Source organism: Neoarthrinium moseri (assembly GCF_022829205.1).
Source record: "Neoarthrinium moseri strain CBS 164.80 chromosome Unknown scaffold70_Wmoseri_CBS_16480, whole genome shotgun sequence".
Taxonomy (NCBI): Eukaryota; Fungi; Ascomycota; class Sordariomycetes; order Amphisphaeriales; family Apiosporaceae; genus Neoarthrinium; species Neoarthrinium moseri.
Genome location: NW_026055184.1, coordinates 107,627 through 119,299, shown reverse-complemented (window position 1 = coordinate 119,299; position 11,673 = coordinate 107,627). Strand labels below are relative to the sequence as shown.

The 11,673-nt window shown below is 48.3% G+C and overlaps 2 protein-coding genes across 2 annotated transcripts; both read right to left on the bottom strand.

The window, feature by feature from the left end:
* Positions 1–2,054: 2,054 nt before the first annotated feature.
* Positions 2,055–2,663, bottom strand: JN550_011592 (uncharacterized protein; the record flags this gene model as incomplete). The annotated part of the gene is made up of 1 exon (XM_049309974.1): positions 2,055–2,663. One exon carries the CDS (start codon positions 2,661–2,663, stop codon positions 2,055–2,057), a length of 609 nt encoding a protein of 202 aa, XP_049166454.1.
* A 3,357-nt stretch (positions 2,664–6,020) lies between these two features.
* On the bottom strand, positions 6,021–6,602 carry JN550_011591 (uncharacterized protein; the record flags this gene model as incomplete). Its single annotated transcript, XM_049309973.1, has 1 exon — positions 6,021–6,602. The coding sequence occupies one exon, from the start codon at positions 6,600–6,602 to the stop codon at positions 6,021–6,023; it is 582 nt and encodes a 193-aa protein (XP_049166453.1).
* Between the last annotated feature and the right edge of the window lie 5,071 nt (positions 6,603–11,673).

Here is an 11,673-nt window from a genome sequence, read left to right as displayed (position 1 = left end):
GGTTCCCGGAACTCCGAGAGGGCCGGAGAGGTCCGAACAGGGGGCTGGTGGCTGCCTATCTTCTAGACTCGGCAAGCTATATACGCTATACAGTAAAAGGGATACATTCGTTTAAGGGAACTGTTCTGCACGGTATCTTGAGGCGCCGCCATGCATCACGTGGTCCGGGCATAACCTCCATGTTACTATAAGTATGGGGCATCTCTATACCTCATCTGGAATCTACCATACATTTTTACCTGAATCAGCCTTCGAGATTCACCAAGCGTGCGTCAATCGGTACCTGTCAGCCATACCAGCATCCCGTCTCGGCCCACTTTTCTATCCCGCCAACGACGCCATGCTCGTCTAGCATGCAGGTCCTGTCTTCGGCCATCCAGATATAGTGCTCTGGCACGTGGAACAGCTGGGCCTCATGTCAAACAATGAACACATTGCAACTCGTCTGGTATAGCCTCGTAGACAGGCCCTCGCTCTTGTTCTAAGGCTGCTGGCGGGCCGGGGCTCAGTGGAAACAGTTGAAATTGCAGGCAGTATATCCTCCCAAGAAGTATCTCACCTGATACATTTTGGTAAAGGGGGTATACACATAGATAGCTGTGCCAGTGCAGCTAGCATATAGATAAGGAGATAAGGTAGTTGTGTGGTAACACACCTTGGTGGGTGCCACGCATACTTGCGTTCTACATCTTTCATACAATACACATCGCACCCCATAAGGATTGCATCATCATCATTGTTAATCTCGCTGGCTCTGAACGCTTAATCCTATCATATTCAAGGTCAAGACCCTGGCGTTTCACTGTGCACCGTAGGGGAGGTGCTAGAGCTAGCAGAGCTTGACAGGTTGGGAAGACAGTGGCAGTCCTTGCTCTCCCTTCACCTTTCATAAACGATTGGGGATCCCACCTGCTGATAAGTTCGTACCGTGTGCCCTCTACATCGGCCCGGACTATCGGCACTCTGCAAGCCCTTAGAACGAATACGAAATCACCATGGCGTGCACTTACTGGCACGATATTCGCTTTATCTCTGAAACTTTTTTCAACTTTTTGTTTTCTTTTTTTGGATAAAAAAGGGTTTTCAGACTGTCTTGAAAATCTGCTTAATTATCGCGAGATGATCCTGGATCTTATACAAATAGAGATATTATAATGCATGATTAGTTTTTGCCAAGCCTTCACTGACTGCTTCTGGTATTTTGATTACAGACAGTGCATGCTGCTTTAATACCCTTTCTCCCCGCAATTGAATCAGTCTTCAATCTCGATTCGCCTCTGCCGTCATAGCTCTAGTCCTTGATCGCCGCATAGGGTTCGGGGCAATCTCTTCAAGGGGAATGTTCGCCAAGCGACCCAAGAAATGTCCACCCAACTTACCAGTTCCCGGGCCCCTAGCTTGAGATTCGGGTCCCAGGGAATCATCCGATGAAATCTCTGATCTTTCGAGTGTTGATTCCCTCCTCGTAATTTTTGGTATGCTCGTAAGCTGAATTCGTTCCTTCTTGTCGGCTTGTCTCCACATCAGAATGTTTGATAGGATATTGTACATCTAGTAAATGCCATGATACCACTGCAGACACTAGCATGAGTGGTGTAAATATCAGCAGCCTTATACCTAATGGCCTCGCTGTATTGCTGAAATGATTTATTATAGCACCAATTACGATAGCACCTATTTTTCCAGATGCCGCTGCTATCCCGTAGATAGTTCCCCGATAGACAGTCGGGAAGATATCGGATGGCATGACGAAAAGGATAGGGTTTGGGCCGATGTTGAAAACAAATTGTAGGAGTGAATAGAAAACGGTTGTCGGACAGTGGTTTTTCTGTGGACCTTGTGCCGCAAGCAACGTTCCACCCGCGACAGCCAAGAGAATACTCAGAACACCAAATGTCAATTGCAAGGATATACTTCCTTCGGAAGACGTTGATGATGATGATTGAGGCAATGCTGCCGACCAAAGAAGCAATCGATACAATAAGGATGGACCTGAATGAATTCTCCTCGATCATTTCATAAATCGTGATTGATATATTCCAACAATCCGCTTTTCAATTGTTATCGTCCTCGCTAGGGCAATAGCCGTCGCGTCTCTGGTTTAGGTGATAGAGGTCGATAGCCGCCAAATTTTGACCTGCCCCATGAGCAAGCGTTGATAGAAGGCTCGGGCTGCCCTCAGATAAACCGTACCACACGATATCCATAATACCCCAAAGGAATGAGATTGGCAGGAGGCGTTTCCATGGCTTTCCAGGCCCTTTGAGGTAGTTCCACGTACCACGATACCAGCGATCGGCTTCGTTCTTGTCGGCCACGCTAGTAGATGCATCCACCGTAGTAACAACATCATGTTCGTCGACGGTCCTATTGCGGTAGACTTTGAGAAGATTATGAATTGCCTTCCCCAGGTCTTTCATTATACCTGCATAGTACTGTGGCGTCTCAGGGATGGTCAGCCGGAAGAGAATGGCAAATGAAGCAGGAAGAACACCAACTCCGATTGTCCAACGCCAGACCTGGTCGACTACGAGTTTCGAGTTCGGGACCTCTTTGTCGATAGAAAGAGCCCAGGCACTGTTAGTGTTGTGTAATCCTCCGAGGTTGACAGCGAAGGCCAAAACCGTACCGATTGACTGCGTGGCAAAGACAGCGGTCAGCATCGTGCCTCATGGTTCTGTGGATGCCCATTCGGCGGTAATTATTGCTGATAGAGGACACTAGAATGTGTTCAGTGAGAATCTGATTGACATGGGTCCTTCTTCACTTACCCCGGCTCCAATGCTGAACCCAAGCGAGAACCTCCACCAACTGATCCAGGGGTAGATGTCCATAGAATGAGTCTTATCTAAGTTATGACTATCGGTCATGAAGTCTTCCGACGCTTGCGCTACTCCAAAAACCGCTACAATCAGAACGGCTAATTCTACTCCGCACCATCTCTTTCGTACTGATCTATCTGCCAGGTGGCCCATCACAATCATGCTAATAACAGTACCGATGTAAGTGAGTTCGCTAATTACTATATTTGGGGCTCTGCCGGGTCTCCCTTATGGGGATAGAGATATAGGAGCGACGGCATGATGACATTGGTGGCAAATAGACTGTAAGACAAAGCTAACAAGCCAGAGGTGGAAACAAAAACAACCTAAGTCTTAAAACCGCCATCGTCCACGATTCTCGTAGTCTGCCTCTCTTTTTCGGGATTATTCTCTTGTCGTGTTAGCTATGTATGTTTTGGAGTAACTGAGGTGACCTTTATCTTACATAGTCAATGAGGTACCGTATGTGTAGGTCGGTATCACGGCCGCTCCGTGTGTTGCTGTATTGCCACCACATCTTTGTTCTGATTTCTTCGTGGCAGCGGAAGAGGACTCCAGACCCTCTGGGCCAACCCGGGGATTAACGCCATCCATTTGTCCCAGAACGACAGGTCGGTGTGATGCAAATGCTTGCAAGTGGAAAAGCTGAATGACTGAGTTCATGAAGGCGTGGCCTGGGCGAAGGCCAGTGATCACCGCAATAAAGAGCATAATTGTGTCAGATATGTCTATTTTGTGGCACAGTCTTGGGCTTCTGAAGTTTGCCTTGTCGCATCTCTTGCCTCATCGAAAAGTGGCAGCCAGCTCGCCGGTCCCAGGGGCTGAGCGTAGATTGGAGCGCGCTACAGGATCTTTTCCCGATGACTAGTTGAATAAACCACCTTACAGCCCCGTGGATAACCCAAAGTGCCTCTAGGCTCGGTAGAGAGAACTACACGTAGGACCTTCGCGGAATTTGATTGGCTTGTGGTGTTGTCACGGAACCAATGATGCTAAGATGGTCTTCGTAGTAATAGAGTCCTTACGCCACAGGCAAATGACTACGCCTAAAATGGACTGAAGGGCCCGAACTGGTGGGATAGTAATCCTCGTGTGCAGATGCGCAGTTGGGTGGTGAGCTGCGCTGGGGGTGCTAAAGTCTCCAAATGCCACACATCAAAGGGAGCCGCAACGCGCATCAAGCCTGCCCTCTTATACGGCTGATGATCGATGCAAACATGAATAATCGACCACCATCACAGAAAGTTTTCCATGGGCCCTATTAGCTTTGCTGGCACAATCGTAGGGATAGTGGCTCTGGCCATTCAAGTCGTCCAGGGGCAAGAGGAGGAATCCGTTGAGAATGAGTTGTTCGGAGGCGTGTTGATCTTCTTCACGATATAGTCAAGAAGACATATCAACATACGGACAACACATAGATTCACTAGGTCGCCAACGTCGGCCAAGTCTGAAGTTCGTGGCGGTACCCACAACACTCTTTGTCATCGCCAGATATCGCACACTCTGAACTGCAAAACTGATACAATAGTAGGTCTTTGGAAGGTACAGTAGCGCAACATAGAACTCTAGGACTCGAACGACTGCACATCATGGCCCGAGGTGAGAAAACACGCATACTTCAATATCAAAACATGGATGCCACCATCAACGTTCCGCACATTAGTACTTCACCATTGATACAATTTTAAGCAAGGATTCTCTTCTAACACAATCATGGTGCCCTATGGATCTATACCATTGACAGAACACAAGCAGGTAATCCGAGGTAAATTTAGCGGTCTTCACACCATTGCAGTAGTCGATACCGAGGGATACCACTAATACCATATCAAACAAAATATAAATTCAAGGATCTGCCGACGTGCGAGAAATATCAGTCGACCTTACGGGAGCGCGAAATCTGTGGCGCATTTAACACAGTTAACAGGAAGAAGCCTTCTCAGTTGGCTTCTACCAGACAGGTGCTACGTTTTTGGCAACTAAACGAGGCCAACGGCTCTTGGCTTCTAATGGGGACATTTCTCCAAAATTCAGCACGGGACGGTGACGGGACAAAGCATCTGGAAGTTGATATCTTTAAATTCAATGATGAACCAAAACCAGACTTCAACCAAAGAATAGTAATTACTGGAAGGACAAGGTTAGAAGCGGGAGACCTTAGGCCGCGACTATCTGTCGGTGAAATCAAGGGATTACTGTTACGGACTGGCTGGTGCAGATGGTTGCCGTGATGCGTCCAGATTTACATGTTTCAAACCAAGTACGTGACACTCCGGATCAAGTAAGGTGGAAGACTGTTGGTGATGATGTGTTGCTGTGGCTTGTTGACTTGTTGGCGCTCCATTTGATGAGGCTCAGACACGAAGGCATGCAGTGGGCCATGCATTCCGCATTAGTGTGCCGCGCATGGTGCGCTGTCTGGCCACTTCCACTCCACGCCAGCATCGGCCCAACCACCTGCACTGCCAACGGGTCCTGGATGATGTTGGCTCGCCAGCTAGTACCAGCTAATGATTTTCTTCTTTTTACCTAAGAGGCGCAGCATATCAAGTTATCCCTGTAGGCAGTTGCCTAATGGTTGAATCCACTTACATATCTGTAACATTGCACGTTGTGGTGGTGTTGGCTCGCGTGCCAAACCTGAAAGAATCGGCTTGAGCCCACATAACACCATCATTAAAGACTTTGGGTACATTTAGCGTACAGCTCGGAATTCAATAGGTTCCATGCATGCAGAGTTGTGGCCCAGACCGACGACCTGGGACTAAATGGTTTGCATAATTTAGAATGCATCGGTCTATTAGCAACTGATTACCAAAATTGTCGTTGTGGAGTACCCAGTTAATGATAGGTATCTTGATTGTTACTTCCTATGATTTTTATGATCTAGGTCTTCTTCCATTCACTTTATGTACGTTCTGATTTACTCTTATCATGGGAATTGCTTGTGGCACCTTCCTTGCAATGCCTTGGTACACTAGTTCGGATGGGCAGAAGTTGGCCGGCGCTATGGGTCCCTAGGCCAGGCCATACAGTTCTCCTTAGTCTCTCTTAACACAGGGTTTTAAATGGATCGCATGGCGGTGCTAGAGTCAAGAGCCTCACAGCACATGCCATGAGTTGTCACACAGAGAGAACACACATCGTACATGACCATGTTTAAACGAGTGCCCACCTCCGCCACCCAGTATTCAAGTATCAAGCACCGGATTGGTCATTGTATCCTCTCTCTCCAGCGCCTTCATTATACCTTGCGGCCACTGCGTCCCTAAGCCTCAACAAAGTCTCAACGACCGTAGCCTCACGCACCCGTTCTCTCGACCCCGAGAATCTAAACGGACCCCACGCCCTCGTCCCCTCTGGAGACGCCACACCGATGTATACCGTGCCGACAGGCTTCCCATCTTGGGAGTCCGGACCCGCGACCCCGGTCGTTCCAATCCCCCACGTGGTCGGAATATCGTCGAATGTGGTCGCGCTCCTTGCGCCTTCGGCCATCTGCTGTGCAACTTCGGCATGAATGACGCCTTCTCGGCTAATGAGGTCGGCATCGACATTAAGAAGCAGTTTCTTCAGTGGGGTAGCATACGACACCACGCCGCCACGGAATACGGCGCTAGCCCCGGGCACCAAAGTCAGTGCTGCCATGACGCCGCCAGCTGTGAGCGACTCAGCTACACCCAGGGACTCGCCAGATAAGCGAAGCAGACGGACGACGTCAGTGGAGATATCATATAAGGTTTCAGTCTTGCTCTGGACATATTGCAGATTGGAAGCCATGGCTTTTCTCGCCTTGGTATTGTAGACAGTGTAATGGATATACGAAACGATACCAAGAATGTTAGACGAAATCCTAAGAGTGCAATCAATTCCATAGAGCACATTATTGCTTTTTAACTTGTTTTGTAGAGTTGGAACCTTTGATGCCTAAGTCAACCATGCAGGCAACCAGTCGCCTTGGCTGACCATTGTTCGACTGGCTACAGCAATGGGTGGATACTTTGGCGCCCGGCGTCATAGGCCAACTGAATTCCAGATGTACCGACTGTCTCTTGCGCGCCATCAGCAGACGATGTCGCTTCGCCTTTGAGTAGGAACTGTGTAAGACATCACCTAATCCTGGTGTTAAGAGACCCCTTGTGTGGGACTCGGTGCAGGCCCATGGGAAAGAACATATTTCTTACTGTTATTACTCCAGAGACCAAATGCCGTAGCGTGCAATTTGGTAAAACCAACAGATGCTTCAATGGAATGGGGCAGGCCCGGATTTGTTCAAATGGCTGGTACTTGGCTGGAACGACCCGAGTGGAATGATAGATTAATGACGCAAACTCACAATTTTCCAACAATATTCTTCTAAAGTCTGGTGTCTGGGTGACGTGTAACGGTCAATAATGATATCTACACTGGTTATCGAACGGTTAAAGCGGTCATGCTCCAAAACCAATCAACTTCAAGCTAAGTGGCTGGCCTGTGACGTAAAATATAGCTCTCTCCGCCTGATATATGCTGGTAAGCGATGTTATTCTCTACCAACCTATTTCGAACTCATCAAGAGCTGGACAAGACTACATGCTCCAGTGGGTCCCTTGAGCTATGAACATAGTTATTTTTGTAGAGTGATGACAAGTATATGTCGAGTCAGGGAAGACACGATGAGTTCTTGTATCACTGATTGCAGACTGAATTGAAGGGGCATATTTGAAGATTCTTTTGGCCCTGAAGAGCACTGTTGCTACTTCAGACTGGAGCGAAGACCATCGAGCAACGAGTTGGCCATGATCAGCCTGGGTGGAATGCTTCTCATCTACCAATGATGTTATCAGCACAGAGATTATCTAATTCTGACATCTACTGTAATTCAGGGAGCCGGGGAAGGATTTCCTACGTTGGCCGGACTATTTCTGGCCTACTGTTGGTAACAAGCGAAAGCGTCATGCTGTGACCAACCGATGGAAGGCCGACCTAGGAAGGGAGCTGCACCGTTTGCGGCACTAAAGACGAAGTGGGTGAAGTTCATCATCGTCTTGTTATGTTATCTCGAGAATGAGGGTTTAAGATGTTGTTGAGGTTATTCAACAACGGAGGTATTTGGTACAAGGATAGCATGCTTCATTCCTTTATCTCTGAGGAACGTTGCTTAGTATCGGATTTAGACTTTAGTAATGCGTACCTACTACCCTACTACGGCTTAATTGCAACAGATGTACCAGAGGATACGCGGGCCTGCGGGTGAACCAACTATGGCCATAGGGTATGTTTTACATTTGCTGAGCAGCCGAACAATAACGGTACTGGCACTTTCGAATTAGATGCCCTGGAATTGGAACCCCCTGTAATTATGTCGCTGTCGTGGCTCGGCAGATCACGCACGCACAAGAGGGCCACTAGACACCTCTGTGATAAAGACACGGCGACTTGCCGTGCGCTATTCAATTTTGGTACGGCCTGTACACATCACAACTGTCGAGACCTGCACTCGCGCGGAGGGGCGGCTTAGACACTGGCTGTGTTTCGCAAATAGGTGTGCTCGGTACCATGCCACACCGGGCCAAAATCATGCCTCGGCTAAACTACTAATCAGAATAAAAATAAATCTAGTGTCTACCACAGATCGCAAAACCGGTGAGTGAATCGGACTACAAGCCCTCTGAATGTTGGTGGCTGAGCATGCAATGGCTCACAGAAATCGCACTTGCAACACATGGCCTAATGCATGTCATCAGTAAGGGATGGTCCTGCATGGGGCATCCAGTGCATTTTCAGTGCCACCTAATGTTCGAGGCAGCTTGTTGAGATGTAAAAGTTGAAACCCCAGCTTCAGAATACGAACTATCCGAAGGGTAAAGGGGAGCCGATCGCGATGACATGGCCGGCGGGCCGAGTCTGGCTGCACAGTGCTATGCAAGCAACCCCTCTCCAACACAACATGCATGGATACCCCTTGCATCCAATTACAGGCTTCAATTTGCTTTTGCTGACCCCCAAGTACAGTGGGGCCTCAGACGGCGAGCGGTATTTTTGGCTTTGGTCTCTTCACAGTGGAAATATGGAGGTCAGGTCATCTCATCTCTAGCTCTACCACATACGCCGCTTTATAAGCAGTCAGACATCTCCGAGCACGGCTGCTAGGCATCGGATTGGACCTCAACCACGGCTTTTCCGGAAACTAATGCAGGGTTCCATCACTAGGCGCGTATTCCGTAGTGTCAGGCCTGACAGTGCGAACTTGATTTCACACGGGTAATAGCCTAGCGGGGCGGAGTGTACATGATAAGACAATTGCTTCCAGGGCCCTCTACAACTTGGGCTCGGACTGCTCCTTTCATTCCCAATCGAAGAAGTCCCATATGACACGGGGAACTATGAACATAATGAACGGTCCGCTCGATTCACAACGTGATCACGCTGCTACGGGCGTCAGCTCACTTGCCTTCGTCAGGGAGATCCAAAATTTCTTAGAACAAAACCGGATTGATTCTATAAGGGATTTTCAAATGCGTATCGAGCCTGCAGGGGACGATCACTTGACTATTCACGTGGTCGGGCAGACCAGATGCAGCTACATCGCTCCCTGCCAAGTAGGCTTGGAATTGCCAATTCCTCAGGCTACACTGAGCGACCTTTCCGCGCGCGAAGAAGAGGGAGACTGGCGTGATGTAAGCTCGACAAGCGTAAGTGTCCATGTATTGTGGATATACAAATAACTACTGACAATATAAAGCTGTCGTACATGGGTAGTACCATGCAAGATGAGCCTAACTTTTCATTATATGGATTGATACCGGCTTTTAGTGCTAAACCCGTTGGTAAGGCTCGGAGGCTATAGTTAGCTTTGGGAAAGAAAAACCCGGCTGAAAAGAATTAAACACAGCGAACTTCAAAGAACTATTTGTTGGCTTCGACCCAATATGCCCGCTCTCTTCTCACATGCCATCTCAGCCAATTTCAAGTTTCTTGGCTCCGTTACCCTTTAGCAAAACAGACGAAACCCCAGTCTTGTCCTCGTTTGATCCTTCGATACCAAATATGAGGAACCCCCAGAGCTCGCCAACAACAGGTTTTGCTAATGGCCCGGAGTTCAGTTCGTCAAAGGGTAGTCTGCATACGTTCACATACCAGAACCCCGATGCCAGTCATTTAAATACAACGGGTATAGGACTTCAAGAGTTTACAAGCCGTCCGACCCGGCGCAATTACCCCAAATCGAACAGACATCCGAACAGGCGAAGGACCCATTCAAGGAATTTAGATGATCCGACAGAGCAATTGGTCAAAACAATATCAGGCAATATACTTTGTGACGATTTTCACAATTTGCTAGAATCCGAACTACCGCGTTGGACGAATGAGGGAATATACGACAGCACTCAACAGAAACCGTTTAAACCTAGCACATTGATAACAAGAAGCTCACAATTAGCACAAGCGTCGTTGTCGAAACTGGAAGCTGCATACCTGACAGTATGCCAGCTGAGCCACCGCATGAACGACGACGTAATCCGCAATCGCATGGCTCTTATTCAATTGCATCTCGAGTATGTAAAGACGCATCACAGCCGTTCGCACACCTCTGTCGATAATCAATTTAGTTCGACCATAGGCCGAGGAGATGCGTCACTTATCATCGACCGTATTCTGGAAAATATACATGAAGGGTGGGGAAACCTGACCCAGCGGCGGCAGTCTGAGCTGCGTGCCAAGTTTCATGACCGAAAGAAATGTGGCAAGCGGTGGTATCAGCTCAGCAAAGCCCTGGGTCCGGGCATACTTTTGGTCTGCTCAACGAAGCTAGCCAAGGCGGTGTGAGTGTTCCTGATTCAGTGGTTCTAGGGGCTGTCAAGAGTGATTCACCAACTCGCTGTCGCTCAAGTCGTCAGACTTTAATCTCTCAGCGCTAACATGATTTGATGGGCCAAGAAGGAGTACTACAGTTACAACGAGAATGCTCGAGGCCGTGATAGCACATATCCGGGACCTGGAAACAGATACTTTGAGGATAGTGGAGATACTCAGCCCCCTTGCCGAGTGCCTTTTAAATAATGAGCGCTATGAACACTTCGAAGCCCAGGATATCCTGCATCGAGTTCATTATCACTCTAGAAGGCTGACGCGAGAATGCGACCACGGAGCTTCGTGCCCAGACAGGACGGCTCAGTGCCATGGAATTATTACATCCCACGGGTGAAAAATGAGAACCATTAGCCCCCAAACGGACAATGCAACTCTCTTCAACCTAGTCCCAAAGAGTACCCTGTAATGTCCATGTGTGACGTTCATGCACGCGACACTGTTAGCCGTTTCTTTCCACGGAGCAACTGGTTTCATGACAGCCCCAGAAATCGTGGAGCAATCACTCAGACCATTCCAAAGACTTAGAGTTTCATGGTGCATAGAAGTTTGATGAGTTTTGCCCATCCCTGTCAGAATATAGTCGAGTGATTAAGTTTCATGTTGTGGTACGTTGCGGGGTTTCGTAGATTAGAATCCACGAAAAGCGGCCAAGGCTGCACTCGCCCTGCAGCTCTCCCTTGGACCCCAATGAAGCGTGCCACGTGTAACATACGTTCATTTCCCATAAAAAGCGAGCCTTGTTTCCCCTGGAATACCCCTTGCATACATGAGTTAGTGATTGTCGACCTAGTTCCCCCGTCACGGAGCCTACGCAATGGTGCAATAATAGGGGCCGATAGCGGTTTACTGATTTTAACACGAGAGCAGCGAAAACCTTTTTCGTGTCTTTTAATATGCACAACTAATAACCATTACATCGTCCACAAGAATACGTCGTTTGTCAATCAACCTAGAGATCGAGACCTATTCTGCTAACGTCTTGCATGATGAACGACAC